This window comes from Thalassophryne amazonica, chromosome 10 (genome assembly GCF_902500255.1).
Source record: "Thalassophryne amazonica chromosome 10, fThaAma1.1, whole genome shotgun sequence".
NCBI lineage: Eukaryota > Metazoa > Chordata > Actinopteri > Batrachoidiformes > Batrachoididae > Thalassophryne > Thalassophryne amazonica.
Genome location: NC_047112.1, coordinates 7,441,137 through 7,467,460, shown reverse-complemented (window position 1 = coordinate 7,467,460; position 26,324 = coordinate 7,441,137). Strand labels below are relative to the sequence as shown.

At 40.8% G+C, this 26,324-nt stretch overlaps 3 protein-coding genes across 3 annotated transcripts in view; 1 reads left to right on the top strand and 2 right to left on the bottom strand.

The window, feature by feature from the left end:
* The window catches only part of LOC117519434 (solute carrier family 22 member 23), a 39,567-nt gene extending 33,751 nt beyond the window's left edge, over positions 1 to 5,816 (top strand). The window contains exons 10-11 of the mRNA XM_034180781.1: positions 380 to 503; positions 5,331 to 5,816. Of these exons, the coding sequence (XP_034036672.1) occupies positions 380 to 503; positions 5,331 to 5,751 (545 nt within the window). The 3' untranslated portion in view covers positions 5,752 to 5,816. The remainder of the gene's footprint in view (positions 1 to 379; positions 504 to 5,330) is intronic.
* Positions 5,817 to 8,347: 2,531 nt separating this feature from the next.
* On the bottom strand, positions 8,348 to 13,898 carry psmg4 (proteasome (prosome, macropain) assembly chaperone 4). Its single transcript, XM_034179375.1, has 3 exons — positions 13,660 to 13,898; positions 9,997 to 10,072; positions 8,348 to 8,877 (listed from the first exon to the last, which is right to left on the bottom strand). Exons 1-3 carry the CDS (start codon positions 13,828 to 13,830, stop codon positions 8,756 to 8,758), a joined length of 369 nt encoding a protein of 122 aa, XP_034035266.1. The 5' UTR covers positions 13,831 to 13,898; the 3' UTR covers positions 8,348 to 8,755.
* A 1,428-nt stretch (positions 13,899 to 15,326) lies between these two features.
* Positions 15,327 to 26,064, bottom strand: bphl (biphenyl hydrolase like). Its single transcript, XM_034179374.1, has 7 exons — positions 25,775 to 26,064; positions 17,992 to 18,095; positions 17,185 to 17,351; positions 16,952 to 17,105; positions 16,719 to 16,850; positions 15,589 to 15,712; positions 15,327 to 15,499 (listed from the first exon to the last, which is right to left on the bottom strand). Exons 1-7 carry the CDS (start codon positions 25,852 to 25,854, stop codon positions 15,409 to 15,411), a joined length of 852 nt encoding a protein of 283 aa, XP_034035265.1. The 5' UTR covers positions 25,855 to 26,064; the 3' UTR covers positions 15,327 to 15,408.
* Between the last annotated feature and the right edge of the window lie 260 nt (positions 26,065 to 26,324).

Below are 26,324 nucleotides of genomic sequence, written 5' to 3'. Positions count from 1 at the left end.
TACTGTGGCAACAGAGTAAATCACTCTAAATCTGTTCTGGAAAAGTAGAAATCGTGTGGTTTTGAACAGTTCTATGTTTTAGACATGTTTCAAGCAGGATTTAAACCTGTAATTAAATTATTTTGTGATGGTCTTAAACAGCCCTAAAGTGATGGAAAAACTGATAATAAAAACCAATCATCAGTTGCTCTGTGAATACAGACACAAGTGATGACATCACATTCGACATAAATGAGTCAGAAAATGTTAAACAATAAGACTGACCTGAGGGTGGAGCTGTTATTTACTCGGAGACGAGCAGCGGGTTCGACGTGGTCGTGGATTTAACTGGTATGCACGCTGTATTTGGTACGCTGACATTTTCTTTTTCTTTGCATAGTTCTGCGAGACACTCTGAACAGGAAGTTTTCTGTGGCCTTCTCCATCATCGGCATGTTCTCGTCTCACGCCGTCAGCACCCTCAGCATCTTCTTCTGCGCTGAAATCACCCCGACTGTCATCAGGTACGTCTGACGCTAACAAAAACGCCTGACGAGGGACATCATGATCGCTAAAGGAAGAGCAGATGTATCTGTAAAATTCTCTTCTCACTTTCATGGATGTGCATCCCGGAAGGTCACAGTATGAAACTTTGTCCATACCTCGGAAACCTCAGAAAACCTTTGAGGGTCCTGGAGAGCACAGGTGATGAACTGTGAGACATTGTGCGACCTCATCTGAACTTTCACAATGATTTAAAAATTTATTTCACTGTGCTGCAACCTTTGGCGTACTCTGATAATCCCTTGCATTTCCACAGAGAGCGGAACGTTACCCTCCATGCTCTGACATTGTTGGAAAGTTTTCTTGCAGAAATTATCCGACAGCAATATTACGGTTGTTTTCGCAGTAGCGTGCGCTAGATCACATTTGGGAACAACATGCTGGAAGATCATGGTTACAGACCGTCACCATTCTAGGATGCATATCCATGTAAGCAAGAACAGGGCTGAAGCAAGACATGGAAGTTCAAGTTACCGCCAGCGTGTCAGTGGCCATTTTGTGCGGAATCTTCTGGCATCCTTATGGAGCAACACAAGGATAAAAAAAAAAAGAAAAGTCTTTCCCGGAAGTGTAATTGAGTAGTTGTTCTCGTTGATAGCGAGCATGGCCACTAGGTGGCAGTGGCTGCAGTAAAATACAGACAACTGGAGGAACAGTTTGGGTGAACTTATATAAGTGAGCTTTGTCACCACCTGATGTCGAGACCCAAGATACACGGGATATAATGTCAACACCGTCTCACTTGAGGACACTGAACTTGACATACTTGTTCTGGTTCAAATCAGGGAGGATTTGAACCAGAAATGAGATGGCGAGTCCCTGAATATCCGCCCCCAGACTCAACAGTACCAAGTCAGCTGGAGCTTATAGTCTTTCAGGGGGGATCTCTTTTATTTAAGGAGGTTTTAATCTGGAATATTTCTGAACCGTCTCTGGCACTGTAGCTGACCTTAAAGAGGTCTAAGTTATTTAAATCCTCACTTACACCTCATTAATAACTCAGCGGTCAGAGCGCATAAACATGAGGGATTCGAACACTGTTGAAGGTGCAGACCTGAATCCATTTCTTCATTATTCTGTAAAATATCAGAAACCTTCAAGGTAGGGATGCACCGATACCCTTTTTTCCAGACCGAGTACAAGTACGAGTACTCACATATGGGTACTCATCGATACCCAGAGTACCGATATGAATACTTAATGATACCATTGATGACTTTGAAAACATGTTTTATTCATCAGCTGTTTCTTACTTTTTGACTATAACTGCTACCAATATCATTAGCTTTGTTTTTATTTACAAACATTTCACTTAAATCATGTAACATGACTTTTTGACTACAACAAATTGTGCTTTAACATTAACTGTGTTTCTTAAACATGACACAGACAGCTCAGTGAAATGTAACCTGTGGACATCAGCACTACAAAATATACAACACCAATAACTGAACTGAAACTGTCCATCACTAACTTTGTTTATGTCCAATAACGTTACTTATGTCTGTGAGCACCAGTGTTGCCACAGTTACTTTGTAAAAGTAATTCAATTACTGATTACTCCTTGAAAAAGTAACTTAGTTACTTTATTGACTGCTCAATTTCAAAAACATTCAGTAAACAAAAAAACAAAAAAAAATACTTGTTTTATAAAAAATAAAATAAAGACCTCTTTCTTGACCTCATATTTAAAAGTTGACAGTACTGTAACAGTAAAACTTACAATTTCTAATCTACATTGTTTATAAATGTAACTATTAAATTATTTCTAACATTTTTCTAACATTTAAATTCTTTCTCAACATTTTAATTGTTAAACTACTACTACTACTAAAGTGGACCTTTAATCTCGGGGTGTAGAGGGGGAAGCCCCCCGTCTGGATTCGCCCCTGGATGACCGTCTCAGCAGGAAGAATTAACAACGTATTTATGGAAAGAGCACAACCAGATTGAGGTGTAGGGAATTTTTTTTTTTTTAATTAACATTTTTCATCTTTTTTTTTTTACTTCATGTCATCCTCAGAAAGAGACTTTAGGTGCATTTGGGTGGAAAAATCAAGCGTTAGCATTTGTTAATGCATGTGGACCAGCTTTTTTTTTTTTTTTTTTTTTTTTTTTTTTTTTTTTAGAGATCCCACACGGAGCGGCAGAGTTTTAAAGAAAAAAGTGTAAAAATGTCTTTGTGCTGCCATCACCGCGCTTTCAGAGATGACAACTGTTCTCAACTCTGAGCTGCACTGCAGAAAACAGATGAAAAGCTCGCAGCATCAAACACTTCGTGGGAGAAGTGGGCAGTTCAGTCGAAGCGCGACCTCCACCTGCCCACAAGCTGCATTGAGAGGTTGACATCACGCTGCTGTAAAGGGGTATCGGGAGTCTAGTATCAGAGCAGTTTTATGATTACAAGTACAAGTAAATACATACGGGATCGGGCCGATACCTGATAATGGTATCGGCATCAGTGCATCCCTACTTCAAGGTGATGTTCTACAAAATCCTACTTTGTTCAACCAAGATTCCAAACACCAAAACAGGGAACAGAAAATCCTTCTCTGAGAAACTGGAAATGAAAAGGCTTTTTTTTTTTTCTTTTTTACCCTTCAGAAACTATTTAAATAATTTATCCAAAACTTTCTAATCTGTTTAATCTGTTTTGATTTGAGGTAATATTGTAACCCTGTTGTCAGTAATATTTACACATTTTTCATTTTCTTTTAGTGTTTTATGATATATCATTATGTCTGTGTATATGAGAAATTAACTTCATCAACAGCAACAGCGACCAGTTTGTTGAGTTTTGGCTTCATTTTGTGGAGTAATTGTAACTGCTGAGTGAGCCTTTAAAAACACAACCCCCGGACACACGCATCCCCTTCACTAGACTTCTTTCCCCTTTGAACAGGAAGGTCCTAGGTCAGAGGTCACCTGTGCACTAATTCAATTCAAATTAATTAGTAATTCTTGCAGTTCTGAAGTAAAATCTCTGTTTCAGAAAGCCATTTTTATGCCTACATGGTCTGTTCTTGATTCAAGCAAATATTGGGGCAGATATGTGAAACAATTGTACATTTTGTGATAAAACACCAAATTTTGCAGATATTGATTGATATATAAACGTAATTTAAAAACTTGATATCATGCCAAGCTAAAAATAAGAATATTGGGAATATTTGGCATGTGAGAAAACAGAAAACACTTCATTTGTGTGTGTGTGTGTGTGTGTGAGAGAGAGAGAGACAAACAGCAATAAAAACACCATTCTGAAGATATTCCAGAATGTCATGATGGCTTTTACTATCAATGGCTTTTATGTACCAATTATATATCAAACCTTGTGATGGGTGGCATGATACCACTTTTCATGTCTGATACCATTATGATACCAGAACCCATAGTAACCGCTGATAAGTTAATTTGGCTTACCACAGCAGAAAGTATGTGGACGTGCGTGTTGATTTGGCACAAGTTTTACACTGGATGCCTCCTGATGCAACTCCACATGATGTGGAGAAAGTGCCAGCAGTGGCTTTGAACCGGGAGCCTTCTACTCTCCAAATAAGCACACTAACTGCTTGTGCTGCATTAGAGTTAAACATTCAAATACACTCAAAACCCAAATCATCATTCTGTCTTTATTAGTCAATATCCCAAACTCAGTTAAAGGAAAACACACATAACACAAGACTCGTCTATGCAGTTACTTTGGAAAATGTAGGTTTTTCTATGCATATCAGCTTTTGCAAAACTCCAGCCAAAGAGATTTTTGAAAAACGGCAGTTTCAGTGTTCATGTCCAGACAAGGAAAACTGAGCTTTTTGATATTTTTTTCCAAGCTTCTGATTGGTCAACAAGCATATGTGGTAACGCTACATTCACACGGTGACTGTAGAAAAAATGTCACACCAGTCGTCACAGCAGAATCAGTCCTCTGTTGAGATGCCGTCATTTTCCTCCCACTGTTAACAAGACGGACAGTAATACCCTTCACTGAAAGATAAGTGAGAGTTCTCATGTTTTGCACAGTGTCATTAAAAACAGAACACCTAGGCTCTGATGGTAGATTAAAAATATTAATAATTTCTTTGTGTAAAATCACACAAATTATTATTTTCTCCTCATTCTGTTGCTTGCAGCCAACATGTGAATGCAGCTTGATGGTTATATCGCCACCTGCTGCCTTGGCATGCTCTTGAAAGCACTTTACAAGGGGAGATGATGGTCTAGTGGTTAAGCTTTGGGTTTGAGATCAGAGGATCCTAGGTTCAAATCCTAGCCTGACCAGAAAAATCACTAAGGGTCCTTGGGCAAGGTCCTTAATCTCCTAGTTGCTCCCTGTGTGCAGTGAGCGCCTTGCATGGCAGCACTCTGACATCGGGGTGAATGTCAGGCAATATTGTAAAGCGCTTTGAGCATCAATGCAGATGGAAAAGCAGTATATAAATGCAGTCCATTTAGTTACCATTTACAGTGTGGTTTGCATTTTCATATGGACAGATTCTTCATTTTTAATTTATTTATTTTTATTATTATATATTTTTTTAAAGAAGGTGTAAAAATCCTGTTTTTCAGATCAGATTTGGCTTTCAATTTCTGACATACAGTAATTTTGGTCAGTATCTGACCGATACTGATCCAGGGTATCATTTTGGTGAAGCCCTGATTATTTGATAATAAACAACAGTTCTTGTTCTGGACGGAGGATCAGGAGCTGATGAGTGTTTGCGCTCTGAGTCCTGTTGCCTTCAGGCGGTCTCAGTAACATCTGTCCGGGGTCTCTTATTGTGCAGGGGCGGGGGCCTGGGCTTGGTCCTGGCGAGCGCCGGCTTCGGCATGCTGACTGCGCCCATCATGGAGCTCCACAACCAGAAGGGCTACTTCCTGCATCATGTGATCTTCGCCTGCTGCACGCTGCTGTGCATCATCTGCCTGCTGCTGCTGCCCGAGACCCGGGGTCAGCCTCTGCCGGAGAGCCTGGCCGACGGGGAGACCTTCACACGCCAAACCCTGCTCCACCCCGGCGAGCAGCACCGACTTCTCCCTAAGACCGACCGGGACTACTCCCGCGTCCACAACACGCCGTTACACCTCTCCACTATGGGGGGCACTACAGCGGCAGTGGCCACCGCTCTGGCAGCGGTGCCCACCTCATATGCACTGGTGACGGACGGGGAAGTGATTAGCAACTGCGCTCTCACCAACGGGGTGTGAGCTTCAAAGCAATAGCGCACGTGTGTGCTCTTAAATGATCAAAAGTGACTGAATTGGGCGAAAAACGCACAAAACGATGTCTGGATGAACCGGGTCGGGACTTTCTGTGATAGCGGTGACGATGACAAGTTCAGGATTTGCCAAAAAGTTTAAGTGTACTGTGTGTTTATGAAAGTTTTCCGATGCGTTGGTGATCTTCTTAGACCATGTTACAGAGTCCTGCACTGGTACAAATTTTCTAACCCAACTCCGCCCAAAACAAAAAAGAATTCAGAATAAAAAAAAAATAAATAAAAAAAAAAAATCAGATTATCCTCTTTAAATTCCAACTGAATTTTTTTCTACAACTTCATAAACAATTAACAAAATTATTGCAGCCAAAATGATGGGTTACATAAGTAACGGCACCTTTTGGTACAACATGCAAATCATCACTTTTACAGCCAGTTTTCTTCAAGTCAAGTCAGGGGATGAACACATGAACACTTCCACATGTTGCACTTCTTTTACATCAACCATTAAGAAACACAAACATTATCATACTGTACGTGAACTATGCCTGGAGGAGGCGGTTTTCAAAAACTGGATGAGAGCGCAAGGATAGTAGTGAGGGAAGCCACCAAGACACACACGACAAATCTGAAGGAGTTAATCTCTCAGTTGGAGAAACTGGGATAAGCACAATTTTTGCATTTTGCATCAGCAGTTACATAAAATTGTGGTGTTCAGCAAAGTAGGGTTTTCTTAAAAAAGCCTAGATCTTATCGGTTTCCTTGTATGAAAGTCCTCTATTCCACTGCACCATAAGGCCGTGAGAGGTGATGCAACAACACAAATTATTTATCCTATGCACTGTCTCACCAGTCACATCCACAAAAGCCTATAATTCCACCAGAGTTATTGTGTGCGTCTTAGTGGCTTCCCTCACTAATATCCTTCTTGCGCTCTCAGCTAGTTTTTGAAAAACCCTCCTCCAGACAGATTTGCTACACAGTACCATACTTTTTGTATTTCTTAATTAGAGCAATATTGTACCTGTGTTACTGGTAAATGTCCACCAGGTGGAGATATTGCTCCATTGTTAGAAGCTTGAGGCCGGGCTGCTGTAAAAGTGATTATTGACGTGTGTTATACCAAAGGGTGCCATTACTTAGGCAACCCATTATTTTGGCTTCAATATTTGTTTTTCTATTTAAGTGAAATTAAGTTGTAGAGGTTTGTCAGATTGATCTTAACAACGATCACTTTTGTTTAATATAGAGACACCTGAATTTTATATATATATATATATATATATAAATAGCTTCAAAGTAGCTTCAAGAAATAAAAATGTATAAGACCAATGCTATTTATAGGCACCATTTTTTTTTCTTGCAGCTTTTTTGTGTTAAGACAGCCAAACAGAACTGTTAGCAGACTAGTTAGCACAAAACCTGATGGAAAACTTCAGATTAAGATGAAATAGAAACCACAAAATTTGTGGGTAGTTGCAGGAAAATGGTACAAAGTTTATGAATAAAGTTTTTTTCTCCCCCATTTGAAACATGGTAATTACTTTTCATCACCCTTTGTGAATGTAACAAAATTATCTGAAGGAAGGTTTGAATAAATTTAGATTTTCACAAACGCCTGGCAAAAACGTCGGGTTTGTCCTGGAACGTAAAGCTGTATTTTGGGATGGGATGGCAAAAAGGGGCGGGACCTCATCCGTACCCAGAACCCAAAGCAGGACTTGTACTGCAATCTGGCAAACATCACATTTTCAGGTCAAGAAGGAGATGCAAAGTAGCTTTCAAAAAAATTATTAAAATTTTTTTTAAATGTGTGATTTGTGAATTCTTACACTGGACTTGTGTCTGGACTCTACCTGTAAAGTTATGTTTTTTGCACTAAACAACACAATCAAGTGTTCAGGATTTGCAGCCGATTATCGGCAAAAAAACAAAACTACTAAAAACTTGTTTGCTTGAAAGAGCACAACTTACTTTACATGAGTTACCTTTTTGTAATCAATAAATCTCTTCGTGGTTCCTTTACTGGAAGCCCAGTTTGATACTTGAGCACCGTTTCCTGTCGGCGTGGCGTTGGGTGTATGATGGCTGCCTCGTGTGCAGCTGGAGACCTCAAAACAAACTACGAGACATTAAATCAGCGTGAGAGCTGATTGGACGTGAGAATGACCCCGTCTAATGATGCTCCGCATCTGTGATACGACTTTAATTCCCAAAACAAAGACAACACAAGCAGTATTTATTTTGTGATGTTGCCAAGGGCATTTTTTATTTATTTTTTTTTTTTTTTTGTGAAATACCTCTTTAACTAGCAAATTTTTCCAGTTATTCTGTGTACTGTGGTAATGTTACAATACTGCTCCTATGTCCCCCTCCCCCCCCCCACACACAAAAGCACAATATTACCATTTTTGCACTATGTGTTAGTGAAGAGTAGACTAGAGCAGCATCGATCTGGCCTAGTTGTGATTAGGATGCGTTTACACAAACCCGCTTTGGGGTGTACTTGATTATTTACACGATGTTCATGAACCACCGACCAAGAAGCACGTGGAATAACAGAATCTTTCTGTGGGGGATTTTTGCCCAATTACACCCGAATCTGCAGGTTCAAATGCATTAAAAAAGTAATTTAGTCGACTTAAAGTCGGAATTCGTACACGTACACCTTCAAATATACTGAGAGCACCCTGTATGGTTTTGTTAGTTTGTATGTTTAAATTTTCAGCCACTGCTGCTGTTTATTTAGTGTTATTATAGTATTTTTTCTTTTTTTTATATATATATGAAGCCTTTGTACAAAAAGCCACAGGCCTACATGTTTTTGATAACAAACCACTTAATTTATTATTCCAATAAAGACCACTGGATGTCACTGTGCTGGAGTGTGACTGTGTGTCGGGGTGGGGGGTACTGTATGTGGTACAATGACCTGTGACGCCCGTCCTCCAGCGCAGCCTCACTTCCACACACATGAAATGAGTAAAAGAGGCTCAGAAATGTTCGGGGTGAAGTTCCAGCTCCTTTTTGATCCTGTTCTCCACCAGCAGACCGAGACTGGAGTCTGTCGTCGGAAGACTGTAACTCACAAACACTTGTTTTTTGGTCTTCTTTGCTGTGAAGCACAAGGTTTTTTGGCTTTAATAAATATGTACATTTTTTATTATTATTTTTGCAGAAGTAGAGTGTAGCGACCTCTAGTGATCATATGTTGGCGGGGGGGGGGGGGGGGGGGGGGCTGGCATGTTGAGTATCACAGGACGCTGGAGCACAAACGATATTTGGCCATCACTGTGGGGATAGGCTAGAGCCGTTTACATTATCAGGATGATCTGGTTCTGCTTGCAAATTTTCCTTTTTATCTCCACCATATCACATCACATATTTCTATAGGTGCAGGGCAAAAATGTAAACTCTTAAATATATGTCTGGGATTTCTAATCAAATAACTATCGTATTTTCTGGAGTATACGTCGCACCTCTTTTCTGTATTCTGTATTATCAGCTCCTTAATTTGAGATTTTTGTGCATTCTTGTGCACTTTTTATTATTGGCATTTATTCTTTTAGTGCTTTGATTCATGGGCAGGTACAATATACAAAGTCATTATAACTATTATTATTATTATAATAAATGCATAACTTTTCAGTACGTAATTTGCAGAACCTCCCAAACCGGTAAAAAAAAAAAAAAAAAAAAAAAACATTCTCCAGAACATACAGTAATTAAAATAAACACAAGGCAATCACATGATGTGTAAATTTTCAGGACAATAAAATCTTAATCTTAAAAATCTTAAGAGTCTTGAAAACATCTTAAGTTGCATCTGAGATAAAATACTTTTTTGTTGTTGTTTTTTGCCATATGGCTGCAGATTTTTAAACTGCTCTGTTATTTGTGCAAGATGCAAACACGTTTGTTCTTTTGGCAAATTTTCTGACATGAAAACAATGTGTTTTTAAACTTTAAAGAAGAAAAAATTTAAATTACATCATGAGGCATCATCTTAACTCAAGTCCTAAACTTAACACTGGCTGCCTCTATTTGGAACAAAATATCAGGAGGGTTTAAAGAATGTTTGGAATAAGTTATGAAGCAAAAGGCCCTAAACTGCCACAAAACATGATCATGTCACAATAACAGAGCTGTTTTTTTTTCTATTTAAACAAACATTTATCATAGTTTCATGTTAAATCCACATGCAGGACAAACATGTAGTGTGTTACAACATTACCTAATCTCTGTGCCAAAGAATTTGGAGTGGAATCGGATGGATCCCCCAAAATTAACGTGGACAGCGGCATCGAATCCTGCAAAAAGGAAAAAAAAACAACATGAAAAACAACCAACAATCCTTCTGCAGCATCAATCATCAACTCTGACTGAGCATTAAAGTCTAGACGCATGGACTACTGAACAGAGGACACGTATCCACCAGGAACACGATGGAACTTATTTGTTTTATACAGCATTTGTCTCTGCCGAGTATCACAGAGGCCATGTGTATTTAAAGGGGTCGTATTCCGCTAAATGTGTCTTTAACCATCTTTAAATATTTGTTCAGGGTTTCATGTTAATCATTTCCAGTCACATCATGTTAACCTTTGTACAAACCACCCAGTTATATTCAAAATTTTGGCCTGCGAAATCTTGTTTTAAACTTTAGTGGCATAAGTCACAATCGACTACACCACCATCATCGCTGTATGAGATGCACTTTGCACACCAGATTGTTAAGGTGTACACGTTACTGCAACGTTGTGCTTTGCGTACACGCTGTATTGTCTGCACAGATCTTCACCACCTCGGAACTGACGGTGGTGCTATACTTTCAGATGTTATGCACTCATTGTGTAACTGCTGGGATTAGCCATTAGTTTGATGACAACTGCCTTTACCTCAAATTCAGACAATTCTTATAACAAAAGTAAATGTTGTGGATATTACCCCATTTAAGTTTTTATTTATTTTTTTTACTTTATCTTAACAGGAAGCTAATTTGTTGTTGCGCAATTCTGGAAATTCGTATAAGCTGGTATTAGCAGTAGCCTCCACTCTGTTGTGAAAACATTTGTCCTGCACATAATGCAAATATCTACAAACATTTTACACTTCTGAAACGGGTCAACATTTTTTAAAGGGTGCTGTGTGCTTTCCATTTAGAAATGAGGCTCTAAACCAAATACCTCAGCTGCCGATCAACTATGCAAAATTACTTTACCTTAAATGATTTAGGGTGAGGACTAAGAAAGAATTTGTCTGAAATACATTTGGAAATTTAAACAATACTTGCTCATCTGGAACACAACTTTGCCCACTTCTAGAAGTCTGAAACAAGAGCAGAATTCAGAATTTCTGATATGCTCCAGGTCAAATACTGGAATATTTCACATTTATAGTCACCGCTCCACTCCACGATTCTTGATGGCACATACAACCACAAGTTCATTCAGCTTCTCCCTTTGTCACTTGGGGGCGCCACAGCATATGGCGTATTGATATGCATGTTGATTTGGCAAGTTTTACACCGAATGCCCTTCCTGAAGCAACACGGAGAATGTTTCTTGCACCAGGAACCTTCTGTTCTGAAAACAAGCGCGATAACCACTTGGCCATGACGTTGCCCTCAACAGACAGACAACATGTCATAAAATGTGTTTTACGACAAGATTAATGGTCATTATCAATAAATATTACACTCATTATCAACAATAATATCTACGGTTTACTTTCCATTTTTCTATTGCCGAGTGGCTGGTAGGAAACACATCTTGGCAGCATCCAGGATAACAGACGTCCAATTTGACAGTTGTGTCATTCTGAGACACACTTTACCATTTTGTAAGGACATTTATTCATAGTCGTTTGAAGTGGGCGTGGCCAACAGATGTATTTTTCACTGGAGCACAAAGCTCATCTAAAATATGGCAAAAAGTCCAAAGCAGGTGACATCACCACCATCAACCGTATTTGTTGTTTTGTCATTTATTACCCATAATGCACTGTGGCATGGCACTATGACATATGTGCAAAATTGTTGGTAAAGTTCCAGTTTAAGCTTCTCTCTACATGGAGTCACATTTTTAGCAATAATAATAAGACTTCTTCCAGGAATATAGCCATCCTAAAAATCGTCAAAGCTTCGGTAACCCTCAGCAAGGCACATTGTAACTGTCAATAACTTCTGTGCAGCGATTTATTTGTTTGTTGTTGTTGTTTTTTTCTATTAATCTTACTTGAATATTCAAGGAAACAACAAATAACTCAAAAACAACTGCCTCAAACTGGAATGCTTCCAAAGATTTCATGTAAGTGTTCTCATTGCTGTACTCATTAAAAAAAGCAATATTTACTGTTTCGGCACACTTGGCAAAATAATTTCCTTCTGGATTAATAAAGTTCTTTCTTATTCTTATGGCCCAGAGGTGACAATCCAGCCTTTTCTGAAGGAGGACCATGGTATCAGATTTGGAGGTACAGTCACTTGCCCAGTTCCGGATCATTGCCGGTTCCGGATCACTGCTGTAGAATTTGCGCCGTCGTTTCTCGTAATCAGCGCGAATAAGCTAATACGTGGTACCAATGGAAAGATTGATGTTTTGTCTACAAAGGACCACAAGCTTGACCGGATCCAGCCATCCTTGTGATCAGCAGAAGAATCAAAACATCCCAGTATCTGTGGTGTGCGCGCTTTTTCTCACTGACTCATTCCTGCAACTTTGAAAGTAACGATCTCTAAGACGTAGCAAAGGTGAGTTAACCATTCGGTGTTTTTGGTTCTACAGTGGGAAAATACTTACTTGTGTAGAAAATGTCAGTGTGGTATGTCTTGCTGTTTAATTGCTGCACACATTTATCTCCGACATGAAAATTTGCCGGTTGTGGATCACTGAAGCAGCAGCCTCGTGTCAGTACTTGTGAGCCATGTGTACTTTGGGGGTCATCTCAACATCACAAATGGACATGAATGTGGGGGCTTTTACTTTTTAATTCAGGAGAAATCTCACCTCCACACTTCATTTTTTGCTTGTAAAAATGTACAACAGTGCCTTGCGAAATTAAGTAAATTCTCATTTAATAACTACAATTTATATCATTTTGTGTTCAAAAGACATTCTCGGGCACAGTGTGTATCATTCTGCATTAGAAGGGCTCCAGCCAGATGCCAGGAATGAACCCAAAGTGACAGAGTGTTGTGATCCAGAACGGGGCAAAGTGATCCATTTCCGGCAAAATATTTGCACCACACATAATGTGGCTTCACACTTTAAGTAGAAGGGCTACACCATCTTGACTTTTTCAGCGAGATAACATCCAAATGCCCAATACAACAATGCACAATAAAGGATATTCAGTTGCATTACGGCTCCGTATAGAGGGACTTTAAAAAAGGTGATCCGGAACTGGGCAACCGTCTGTACTGATCCTCATTCATATGGCCTCAAACCTGCCCAGTGCACATCAACAACAGAACCGCATCATCCCCAAAGAGCAGAGAGACAATTCTGATGTCATCAAACTGGACACACTACAGTCTCGAGTGCATCTTGAAATCCTCATCATGATCGGTGACAAGGGGAAGGCGAAGCCCAAAACCTACAGGACCAGAATGCCCCGCTTACAGCCGCTTCACAGACACAAAAACAGGCCTTTTTAAACACATCACTTTAGTATTTAAGGGATATTTCGAGCTGTAAACGTTAGTATTTGTTTTTAGGACACATACGGACCTCTTTTAGTGTGCTGAATTTATATGCAATATGACCCCTTTAATTTACAAAAATAACCAACTTTATCTACCACTTTTTTCCCTCGCAAGTGAGGAAAAAAAAAACCCAGAAATATGAATGCTAACCAAACTGTCTCCACTGTGTGGTAGTTTTATCTTTAAACTTACGTATCTGCTGCTCATTGAAATCGCTAAGTTGGACAGAACCGGACTCGAACCGACCCACAGGAAAAACCCGCCGCTCAGCTTCATGACGTGAAAGTGAACAACCTGCTCCAGAATCTTCTCAGAAAAGTTATGAACCGAAATGGCTTCAAATTCAGCTCCGTCCTGGTTCATGTTGAATACCGACTGTCGGTAAACACGGTGCTAACGTCCGGGTTTACCCGCTGACAACCGGCAGACCAAAGCAATCGATCAGGATCGTGACGAACACAGAAATATCACATTTGTGATATGTTGAGAAATCAACCTTTTGTTTTGAAAATTTAAAAGAAAAACGACAAACTCAGAAATATGTTCCCCCATTTACTCGTGGACCTCAAAATTAACTACCAGGGGAAGATTTTTAAGATTTGTCACCATTTTTGCATTTAAAAGCAGGCATTCTCTCAAAAATTAAGGTGCAATGTCTAAATTTAGGGATAAAGACAAAATACTACTGCAGTCACCATATGAACAAAGACAGACAATTTCAAAATTTACATTTCTCTTGCGTACATGTAGGCATCCTACCATAATGTTAATCTTCCATAACTGAAACTAGAGCTATTGGTGAAATTCTGTTGTTCCTGCATAAATTCTACTGTACCATGATTTTCTAATTAAGAAAAATATATATATTGTTACATACAACACCAGGCATCATCAGGCAACAGTCAGCCAGTTTGTTTTGTTTTTTACCAGGTAGAGAACAATGAAGTGCTCACAATAAAATGGCTCACGGAGGCACAGACAGTATCAGAAAGGCTTCTATCTCAAGAAGACTTTCCATAGGGTGCCAAGTCAAGAGGTTTGGAGGCATCTTCTGTAAGACCTGACCTTTTTCATCTGGATATGGGTGCTAATGTTTGGCACTAAAGACTAAACCCCTTGGTAAAGTTTTTTGCAGATGACATTGTGTTGTTCAACACCAGAAGGGAGGAAGAGGCAACTAGAAGAATGAAGATGAGCTTTGGAAGGCAGATGATTGAAAAGAAACATTAAGGAGACAAAATATTTGAGCTACAATGAAGCTCATGATTCAGAAATTATCTTGCAGAGAAAGGGTGAAGTTGTTCAAAAATGCACCTGGATCAAACAGCTGGAAGCGAGTCAGGATTGTTGTGTAACTGAACAAAAAGACGAGTTCAAGGTCAGGTTTATAAGCTGAGTAGAGGTACGGGGCAGAGACATGGGCAGTGCAGGATAAGAAATGAGAATGCTGAGATGGAAATGCAGAATTCAGCAGATGAACAGAATAAAACAATCAGAAACAGCTAATATAGGAAAATACTGTATATAAAAGTCAGATGTGAGTGAGTGTGTGTGTCTGCCGAAGAAAAAGAAGAAAGATTAATAAATACTGCACAATAAACTCTGGAATATATATGTTTTTAAGTTTTATTGGCTCAGGACCGAAACTGATTGAAATTAGTTTTTAAGCAGATTACCCACTTAATTACTGGAATAACTGCTTCAATTTTTAAACATTATTTTCCACTGCAGAATCTGTTTTACTGTTATTTGAAAATGAAAATGCACTCATATAGAAACATTAAGTTACACAGTAGAAATTACAATCAGTTTATCACATTGTTTACATCTTCCGTGTACATTTTAAAAATCTGTGGAACCACCTGTCTCAATATTTATTCACATTTAATATATTGGATTTATTCTTCCTCCACAAAGCAATCGATCTGTTCTTTGTGCTGATTAGTCTTCCAGAAAGTCCTCGACAAGCTTGTTGAACTCGGCTGCAAACCTCAGGTGGAGATTGTGTTTTCCCTCCGGCATCAGGTGCAGTCTAGAATTGGAAAGAAAAGGTTTTCATCTGCTCTTCAAAGAGGATCTGAGGTCATTCTGATCGTGTTTATTCTAGGTCAGTAATCTCACCGTGATCCAGCAATGTGTTTGAGGAGGTACTGAGGATGGATCCTGGGCACCAGAGGGTCTTTCTCCCCGTGGACGATGAGCGTCGGGCAGCTGATAAGCGGTAGAAGCTCCATGCAGATGCTTCCTAATCACATAAAAATAAATAGCATGAGCACATGTCCCAAATAAGAGGAATTCTTGAACTTTTCTCATATCAGTGATTCTTTTTCCGGATGGGAATACGTAGGACCATGTCAAAGCGATCAATATATCTATCATATAGAAAAGTTTTTTTTCCTTTTATTTGGGTCCTGGATGGTAATCACCCAGACAAACAACAGGTCAGTAAACAATTCTTGAAATGTTGCAGATCTGGATCCAGGGGCAAATGCTGCCTTTGATATTTGATTCGAAATCCTTTTGATTCTGATGTGATCTTTAATCTTAGTTACTGATTTCTCTGATCCCGATGTCAGGATCAAAGGAACCAGTATTTCACCCCTGTGAAAAGGATCAAAGGCCAGAATCAAATATGAGGCATGAGGATCAACACTCAGGATCACAATCAAATGGCAGCAGTCAGGAACATGTTAGGATCAAAGATGAAATGGTGTGAAACGCTCAGAGTGATATAGCACAGGGCTGTATCTCAGTAATTAAGACAAAATATCAGCAATCAGGATCAAAGATGAAATGTCATGATCAAAGGTCAGGATCAAAGATGAAATGTCAATCACAGATAAGGATAAAAGATGAGTGATCAGGATCAAAGCACAAAGGGTGAAACCTCACTGATCAAGATGAAATATCAGCAATAAGGATCAAAGGTCAAGATTAACAATGACATATCATGATCACAGATTGGTATCAAAGAAGAATGATCAGGATCACAGCACACAAGGTCAAACCTCAGGGATCAGGATCAGATATCAGCAATCAGAATCAAAGATTAAATGTCATGATCACAGATCAGGAGATCAATTCCTGCATGTAGTCCAACAGCGCTGCATGATAGAGTAATAAACAACAACATCTCCCACCTAACAGAACATGGCTGCCCTACGATGGATTGGTGGTCTGTCCGAGGTGAACCCACGACCCTTATTTGGAATAATCAGGTTTATAAAATAAATGAATGAAAGGATGAAGACCTTGTGGTCTGTTGACGAACTGGGCAATTGCATCCACCCAGGCTTCCCAGGTTTTAACAAAAAGTTCTGCTCCATACACCTCCTCCATGGGCTGCCTCATCTTCACATTCCACATGGAGACATCGCGGACCTCTAGGTATGACACACATTAAAACAGATCAGGCCACGCCCACACACATAATCCTCATTAATGACTGCATTATCCAAAAAGAACAGAACTGGACAGAGCGTACTGTTGTAAAGGTTCACGTCCTCCTGGGAAACAAAGGCATTGCTTCCCCAAACGACCATCTTCCTGATCAGCTCCGGATTCTTGGCTGCAGCAATCAGGGCAATGATTCCTCCATCGCTCCACCCCAATAGAGAGAACGCGCCAAAGCCCAATGCCTGGAAGAAAGAGAAGAAATAAAGAACTGGACCGGCCTGTTGTAATTATTTCAGTCAGTGAGTGATTTAATACTAAGACCTTCATCAGATCCACCGCGTCCTTGGCGTCCCTCTCAAAGAAGTCGGGGGGAAAATCTCTGTCTGGGGGGCGGGACTGCCCATAACCACGGGGATCCCAGCCAATTAAAGTGAAGCGTTCCTTATTGAGAGACTTCAACTGAGGTCCAAAATCAGTCCGAGTGCTTCCTGTGGTAGAAGAGATCAAAACACTGACAATATAGTCTGAGAGGAAACAGAGTACTTCAAGTGATACCGGTGATACAGGCGAGTACTGAAGTATCTACCACACTACGGATTCGCTATCCCCAAGTAACCATGTGACAAGTCGTAGCGGTACCCAAGGATCCTCCAAAAGAACGAGGCAAAATTCTATTGTATTTGCATTAATGCTAAATGTCCACCAGGTGGCGATATTCCATTTCAAGAACCTTGGGACATGCCGATGACCATTCTGTTGTTTACAGTAGTAGATTTCTGTAGTTTATATTAACCAAAGGAGAGATATCATCAAACAATTTGCCCAAACACCAGTTTTTGACCACCAATCACATCTGAATAGATGTGACCGTATCCACCTGGAGAACAATTACTGTGTTGGATGCCGTTTTTTGGAATTACATCAAATGGAGAAACTTTTCCAGAGTTACTGAATAGGAATTCCAAACACTGGCGGCATTTTCTTTTATTTTTCCTTCTCGGATGGCTTGTTCCATGGTGTGAAGTGTCACACAAGCACCCGCTCCCAGGCTAGACTTGCCCTCTAGTCAGAAGTTAAGGTTCCCATTTTGCACTGAATGCAGCATTATTGTTTTTTTCTTGTTCTTACCCAGAGCACCAGGCACCAGCAGCACAGCATGTTTTCCTGATCCTGTGCGCTCGTAGTACAGATCCACTCCGTTAACGTGCTGCCGGCCCGAAGACACAGATGAACTGCAGAAGCGCAAATGGCAGGAGTGAGAAAGGACGGTCAGTCAACCTTCTTATTGAGCAACAACTGCACATATATTTATCTGCTACAGACAGACTCTGTACACTCAGGTCCACAAGTATTTGGACAGGGACACAACTTTTGTACGTTTGCCTCTCATGTACCCAACTGTATGTTTATCGCCAAACATGAACGTAAAGTTGTAACTATTAACCAATTATCAATTAACTATTAAATTAATCAACAACTATACTGATAATTAATCGCTTTGAGTCTTTTCCAGTTTATTTTACTAGTTGCTTTATGCCTATCTGGCAGTAAACTGAATATACGAGGTCTGTCCTTAAAGTATCGTACCTTTTTATTTTTTTTTAAACTATAAGGATTTGTTTCATATGTTTTCACGTCAGACAAGCTTGAACCCTTGTGCGCATGCGTGAGTTCCACGCCTGTTGGTGACGTCATTCGCCTGTGAGCACGCCTTGTGGAAGGAGTGGTCCCGCCCCGTCGTCGGATTTTCATTGTCTGGAAATGGTGGAATGATTTGGGTTTTTTTTCCATCAGAATTTTTTCAGAAGCTGTTAGAGACTGGCACCTGGAAACTATTCGAAAAATTTATCTGGCTTTCGGTGAAAATTTTACAGGCTTCGCAGAGAATAAGGTCTGGTAGTACAGCTTTAAGGACCCCTTTAAGGACGCTCAGTGCGCCGCGCTCCGAGCTGCGACGACACGGCACAAGCCACCGGACCATTTCTGAGCTGATGGCTCTGTGGATACGAGACCGTCGTGTGCTCTTTCTCTGGTTATCACAAGAGCTGGACATCAGCCATTTTCCAGCAGATTTCATTTGTCATGGAAAGCTGCGCGGAGCCTTCGCGCATCACGACCGATTCGCTTTGGAAGTGAGACAAAGGAACACCTCCGTTTCGCGTGTCAGAGGACAAGTTTGGACATGTCCAGCTCTCCACAATTTCACTGATACTTACTGGACTGGTAAGCATTGAAAGCCGAGATAGACATGTCCAAATTTGATTGTGAAAGTGTATAATGTGGGTTTACAGGAGTTTTGCAGCTTTGAAACATCTATAATAATTGTAAAAAATAACGCTGACTACGTCGTCGCATATTACGGGCTATTTTTTAGAACGTAACTCCCGCAATAAACGAGGGACCACTGTAACACTTTGATTATATACTACGACAGCCACTTTCGGCGCTCTATTGGCACGCGTCGTGATTGGTGAAGTTCTTTTTCTTTGCCGTCTTCCTGGCTTCCATGTCGTAAAACGAGGGTGTGTCTGAAGCGGAGTCTGAATATTTATGGGCGTGTTTATTATAATTACGGTCGTTTCCACCCGCCGCATTTATCAAGATCACGTCAGGCGTACACCAGAAATGGGCAGGTGCGCACTGCTTGATACATGTCACGGCAACTTTGGTGTATTTCAAGTTTACGCCGTAAATTTACGCCACAAGTGCGCAACATTGATACATGAGGCCCAATGACCCCAAACACACAGCCAGGGCAACTAAGGAGGGGCTCTGTAAGAAGCATGTCAAGGTCCTGGAGTGGCCTGGCCAGTCTCCATACCTGAACTCAATAGAAAATCTTTGGAGGGAGCTGAAACTCCAAACCTGAAAGGTCTAGAGATTTGTATGGAGGAGTGGACCAAAATCCCTGCTGTAGTGTGTGCAAACCTGGTGAAAAACTACAAGAAACATTTGACCCTCTGTAACTGCAAACAAAGGCTACTGTACCAAATATTAACATTGCTTTTCACAGGTGTTCAGATACTTATTTGCAGCAGTAACGTACAAATAAATTATAAAAAAATTGTGCATTGCGATTTCTGGATTTTTTTTTTTTTTTTTAGATTATGTCTCTCACAGTGGACATGCACCTAAGATGAAAATTTCAGACCCCTCCATGATTTCTAAGTGGGAGAACTTGCAAAATCACAGGGTGTTCAAATACTTATTTTCCTCACTGTACGAAGTCTGTCCATAAAGTATCGTACCTTTTTATTTTTTTAAACTATATGGATTTGTTTCATATGTTTTCACGTCAGACAAGCTTGAACCCTTGTGCGCATGCGTGAGTTCCACGCCTGTTGGTGACGTCATTCGCCTGTGAGCACGCCTTGTGGAAGGAGTGGTCCCGCCCCGTCGTCGGATTTTCATTGTCTGGAAATGGTGGAATGATTTGGGTTTTTTTTCCATCAGAATTTTTTCAGAAGCTGTTAGAGACTGGCACCTGGAAACTATTCGAAAAATTTATCTGGCTTTCGGTGAAAATTTTACAGGCTTCGCAGAGAATAAGGTCTGGTAGTACAGCTTTAAGGACCCCTTTAAGGACGCTCAGTGCGCCGCGCTCCGAGCTGCGACGACACGGCACAAGCCACCGGACCATTTCTGAGCTGATGGCTCTGTGGATACGAGACCGTCGTGTGCTCTTTCTCTGGTTATCACAAGAGCTGGACATCAGCCATTTTCCAGCAGATTTCATTTGTCATGGAAAGCTGCGCGGAGCCTTCGCGCATCACGACCGATTCGCTTTGGAAGTGAGACAAAGGAACACCTCCGTTTCGCGTGTCAGAGGACAAGTTTGGACATGTCCAGCTCTCCACAATTTCACTGATACTTACTGGACTGGTAAGCATTGAAAGCCGAGATAGACATGTCCAAATTTGATTGTGAAAGTGTATAATGTGGGTTTACAGGAGTTTTGCAGCTTTGAAACATCTATAATAATTGTAAAAAATAACGCTGACTACGTCGTCGCATATTACGGGCTATTTTTTAGAACGTAACTCCCGCAATAAACGAGGGACCACTGTAACACTTTGATTATATACTACGACAGCCACTTTCGGCGCTCTATTGGCACGCGTCGTGATTGGTGAAGTTCTTTTTCTTTGCCGTCTTCCTGGCTTCCATGTCGTAAAACGAGGGTGTGTCTGAAGCGGAGTCTGAATATTTATGGGCGTGTTTATTATAATTACGGTCGTTTCCACCCGCCGCATTTATCAAGATCACGTCAGGCGTACACCAGAAATGGGCAGGTGCGCACTGCTTGATACATGTCACGGCAACTTTGGTGTATTTCAAGTTTACGCCGTAAATTTACGCCACAAGTGCGCAACATTGATACATGAGGCCCAATGACCCCAAACACACAGCCAGGGCAACTAAGGAGGGGCTCTGTAAGAAGCATGTCAAGGTCCTGGAGTGGCCTGGCCAGTCTCCATACCTGAACTCAATAGAAAATCTTTGGAGGGAGCTGAAACTCCAAACCTGAAAGGTCTAGAGATTTGTATGGAGGAGTGGACCAAAATCCCTGCTGTAGTGTGTGCAAACCTGGTGAAAAACTACAAGAAACATTTGACCCTCTGTAACTGCAAACAAAGGCTACTGTACCAAATATTAACATTGCTTTTCACAGGTGTTCAGATACTTATTTGCAGCAGTAACGTACAAATAAATTATAAAAAAATTGTGCATTGCGATTTCTGGATTTTTTTTTTTTTTTTTAGATTATGTCTCTCACAGTGGACATGCACCTAAGATGAAAATTTCAGACCCCTCCATGATTTCTAAGTGGGAGAACTTGCAAAATCACAGGGTGTTCAAATACTTATTTTCCTCACTGTACGAAGTCTGTCCATAAAGTATCGTACCTTTTTATTTTTTTAAACTATATGGATTTGATTCGTATGTTTTCACGTCAGACAAGCTTGAACCCTTGTGCGCGTGTGTGAGTTTTTCCACGCCTGTCGGTGACGTCATTCGCCTGTGCGCACGCCTTGTGGAAGGAGTGGTCCCGTCGGATTTTCATTGTCTGGAAATGGCGGAATGATTTGGGGTTTTTTTCCATCAGAATTTTTTCAGAAGCTGTTAAGAGACTGGCACCTGGAAACTATTCGAAAAATTTATCTGGCTTTCTGTGACATTTAGACATAATCTAGCGAGCAGCGCTTTCCTTCCTGTCAGCGCTGTAGCCACGGATTGTGCTCCATAACAATCCCGCAAAGGTGGGATTTGTATTGATTATTATGTAGTATAATCAGGAAAGTGTTATTTATGTAACATATGCATTGATTTGTATAATGGCACTGTTTATCATGTTGATCATCTTCATTTCTATGTGGATTCCAGCGCTGGTTCATTTTGGTGTATAATTTACGCCACCTCTCGACCTGGTGTATATTTTCAGCGCAGCGTACACCAACGACCGCATTGATAAATGCCAAGTAGCGCAGCCGTTTTGGCGTACACCCCATATACGCTCAAATATCGCCGTACGCAACGTTGATACATGAGGCCCATTGTCATGCTGGAAGACCCAGCCATGACCCATCTTCAATGCTTTTACTGAGGGAAGGAAGTTCTTTGCCAAAATCTCGCAATACATGACCCCATCCATCCTCCCTTCAATACTGTGCAGTCGTCCTGTCCCCTTTGCAGAAGAGCACCCCCAGAGTATGATGTTTCCACCCTCATGTTTCACGGTTGGGATGGTTTTCTTGGGGTTGTTCTCATCCTCTAAACACGGCAAGTGGAGATGATTCCAAAAAGCTTTATTTTGGTCTCATCTGACCACATGACCTTCTCCCATGCCTCCTTTGGATCATCCAGATGGTCACTGGTGAACTTCAAACGGGCCTGGACATGCGCTGGCTTGAGCAGGGGGCCCTTGCTGCCCTGCAGGATTTTAAACCATGACAGCATCATGTGTTACTAATGTAATCTTTGTGACTGTGGTCCCAGCTCTCTTCAGGTCACTGACCAGGTCCTCCTGTGTAGTTCTGAGCTTTCTCAGAATCATCCTTACCCCACAAAGTGAGATCTTGCATGGAATCCCACACCGAGGGAGATTGACAGTCATCTTGTGTTTCTTCCACTTTCTAATAAATAATCATAACAGTTGTTGTCTTCTACCAAGCTGCTTGCCTGTTGTCCTGTAGTCCATCCCAGCCTTGTGCAGGTCTACAGTTTTGTCCCTGGTGTCCGTAGACAGCTCTTTGGTCTTGGCTATGGTGGAGAGGTTGGAGTGTGATTGATTGAGTGTGTGAACAGGTGTCTTTTATACAGGTAACAAGTTCAAACAGGTGCAATTAATACAGGTAAAGAGTGCAGAATAAGAGGGCTTCTTAAAGAAAAATTAACAGGTCTGAGTGCTCCAGAATTCTTGCTGGTTGGTAGGTGTTCAATTACTTATTTGCAGCAGTAACATACAAATAAATTATTAAAAAAAAAATCATACAATGTGATTTCGGGATTTTTGTTTTTAGATTATGTCTCTCACAGTGGACATGCATCTAAGATGGAAATTTCAGACCCCTCCACGATTTCTAAGTGGGAGAACTTGCAAAATCGCAGGGTGTTCAAATACTTATTTTCTTCACTGTATTTGGGTGGTGGAAAAAACTAGACGACATTTGAAGGCATCATCTCAAGTTCTGGATAACAGCGATTTTTTTGACATTTTCTGGAACGAACAACCAATCGACTAGTGGGAAAAATAATTGATTATGAAAATAATGGTTAGTTAGCCCTAGTACGGTATATATTGAAATAATTTTATTACATCCGCCAAGGAGGTAATAAAATCATCAGTGTTTATTTATTTGTCTGTCTTTGAGCAGGATTATGTGAGCTGGGGGAGGTGTGTGTGGATCAGGAGGTCTGGGCGGCTTTGCTTGAGTTGCTGCCCCCGCGACCCGACTCCGGATAAAGTGGAAGAAAATGGATGGATGGATGGATACCTCATGGATTTTGACGAAATTTTCACCACAAATAGATATTACGGCATGGAAGACTCCACTGAATGTTGGAGGTGATCCGGATCCAGATTGGCGGATGTCAGAAATCTCTGATTGCTTTTGTTTCAAGGTGCTGCTAGCACAAGTTCTTAAAACCGCCTGCCACAGCCGCTAACATGGTGGTTTGTGTTATTGCTAGAGCCTTCTGAAGTGAGTGATAATGTACCTAAATTGAAAGGAGAGAAACTGATCAGGTGGGCCGGCTCTGTGGTTGTCATGAAGCTGGACTCTCTGGTGACGGTGGCAGAGAAGAGAACACTGGACAAACTGCTGGACATTATGGACGATACCAGTCACCCTCTGCACACCGTCATCAGCAACCAGAGGAGCCTCTTCAGCCACAGACTGCTCCTTCCCAAGTGCAGGACCAACAGAGTGGAAAACTCTTTTGTCCCTCAGACCATCAGACTGTACAACTCCTCACTCAGGGGGAGGAGGAGTAACAGGAAGACAGGGGACAGGAAGGAGAGGAACAGTAGTAGCCAGTAAAGCTTTTGTCCCACCGAATAATAATGAATAATGAGCAAAATATGGATTTGTCAGAAATTTCAGTGACTATTCGAATCATGAGCCACGTATATGAACATTGCGCAAACAATTAAAAAACACTGCGAGTGAGAGCATCAGCGCACACACCGCAGCTCATCTGATCGATTATAATGAGATGTTAAATCTATCATAAACATACTTTTACAGCTCATAAGAAGGAATGAACATGCAACTGTTTTACCAAGCTATTACAATATAAACATTACAAATAATTACCTTTTAGACTGTTCCAAATACCTTCTCCATCTCATGCGGCGCAGGAGGGAGAGAGAAAAAAGCTCCAGATGAAACGGTCCTCTGTGATTCCGGAAGCAATTAGAGGTGTTTTCCACAGCCACACTCTGACAGAAAATGATTAATCCGCTATGAAATAATTACTTTATATACAGTGTCCAGCACACAAAGCAGGTGGGATTGTCATAACGAAGCGCACGAGAGGGTGGAGCCAAAATAGCCCATCCAAAATAGCCTGTCTTGTCCTTGTAGCCGCCAGGTACTCAGATAATGGGCTTCTAACAGCCTCGTACTCACCACTTACATGCCTCTAACATCCTCGTAGTACCCTGTACACAAACTGCCCCGTGCTGGTTTTGCTAAATTTTGAACTTCTTGAAATTAGTGCCTTGCTCAGAGATGAGCCTCGTTAGCCAAATGCTGTGCCTCTAAGAGCCACTATTCTCCCACGTTTGTTGAATAACTGGACTCGTAGCAAAAAACATGCTACGTGGCATGCTTCATGGTTTGTTATTCAGTGGGACCAGGACTTAAGCCAGCAGCAAGCAGTATTTTTGGTATTTATATTTGTATTTACATTTTGCAATTTGTTTTTTACTTCTACTTCTGATACTCTGTGTGCTTCTTACCCTGTGTGCAATGCTGGTGGAACTTCAATTTCCCCAAGGGAGTCTTGCCTAGGGCTCAATAAAATTCTGTCTAATCTAATGTAAAGTTAGACCCTTTAATTGACTAATCTTCTGCATGTTGATTAATTCGATCTGGACCTTCTATCACAGCTATGGAAAAAACACAAGTCTAAGACTTTGTAGGTTTAAAGCAAAAAGATGAGTCTGTTTAAAGATTAGAAGACATGGTGTGACATAAAATATTTACTGGATTTTTGAAAGATGTAAAACTGACTAGGAAAATGGATGGCATAGTCTTTTTGCCAACAGCATTTTAACATGCAAAGTCTTAAAAATACGTCTTCAAAAACAGACCTTTGGCCCCTGCCCCCACCCCCTGGCTACGTGCCTGTAAAGTCAGCAGCATGTCGTCTGTTCGTGTTAATTTCACAGGTAGAAAATAGTTACCAGTAAGGCTGGAAGGCGGTCATAACTTTCTTTATATCAGGTCTGTTCTTTAACAATCGTCCTGCCACTAAAAAAGCCATGAAAAGCAGTATCGAAGCACTCAGAAGATCCAGCGGGCTTCCGTTGTTTTAGTAAATCCACGAAGCACTTTTCACCGTGCCACTTCCAAACTGCGCTTTAATCACAATGGTTTGTGAAGCAAACGCGCTAAAATGCCCGAGAAATCGCACTTTCTAAACTATGAACCAGCTTCGCACCATTGTTTTACTGCAAAAAAGGTTATACTGCACTGTTAGTGCAACCCTAGTGGCAGCACAGGGCACTGCACATGCATTACGTTAACGTTGATCACGTGACATTTTGATACACATTAATGAACCTTGTGTCGAACTGTGTGTCAGTCCCTGAAGTTTTGAAACTGTTTGACATTTAAAATTAAGACAGTAACATCAGATCAAGTTAACAGAAAAATAAACTATTTTTTATATCCCCTTAATCAGTTTGAGTCATGTGCCAGAGAAAAAAAGGAACTTTTATGGTATGTTCCAGC

What these genes read in the sequence shown, in the direction of transcription:
- bphl (XM_034179374.1), bottom strand. Translation starts at nt 25,854, where the DNA reads ATGGCTTTTTTAGTGGCAGGACGATTGTTAAAGAACAGACCTGATATA. An exon ending in ACCGCCTTCCAGCCTTACTG is followed by an intron (nt 18,096 to 25,774) that starts GTAACTATTTTC and finishes GCGCTTCTGCAG; the next exon opens with TTCATCTGTGTCTTCGGGCC. An exon ending in ACGCGGTGGATCTGATGAAG is followed by an intron (nt 17,106 to 17,184) that starts GTCTTAGTATTA and finishes TCTTTCTTCCAG; the next exon opens with GCATTGGGCTTTGGCGCGTT.
- psmg4 (XM_034179375.1), bottom strand. Translation starts at nt 13,830, where the DNA reads ATGAACCAGGACGGAGCTGAATTTGAAGCCATTTCGGTTCATAACTTT. An exon ending in TTTCAATGAGCAGCAGATAC is followed by an intron (nt 10,073 to 13,659) that starts GTAAGTTTAAAG and finishes TCCTTTTTGCAG; the next exon opens with GATTCGATGCCGCTGTCCAC. An exon ending in TTCTTTGGCACAGAGATTAG is followed by an intron (nt 8,878 to 9,996) that starts GTAATGTTGTAA and finishes TGTGCTTCACAG; the next exon opens with CAAAGAAGACCAAAAAACAA.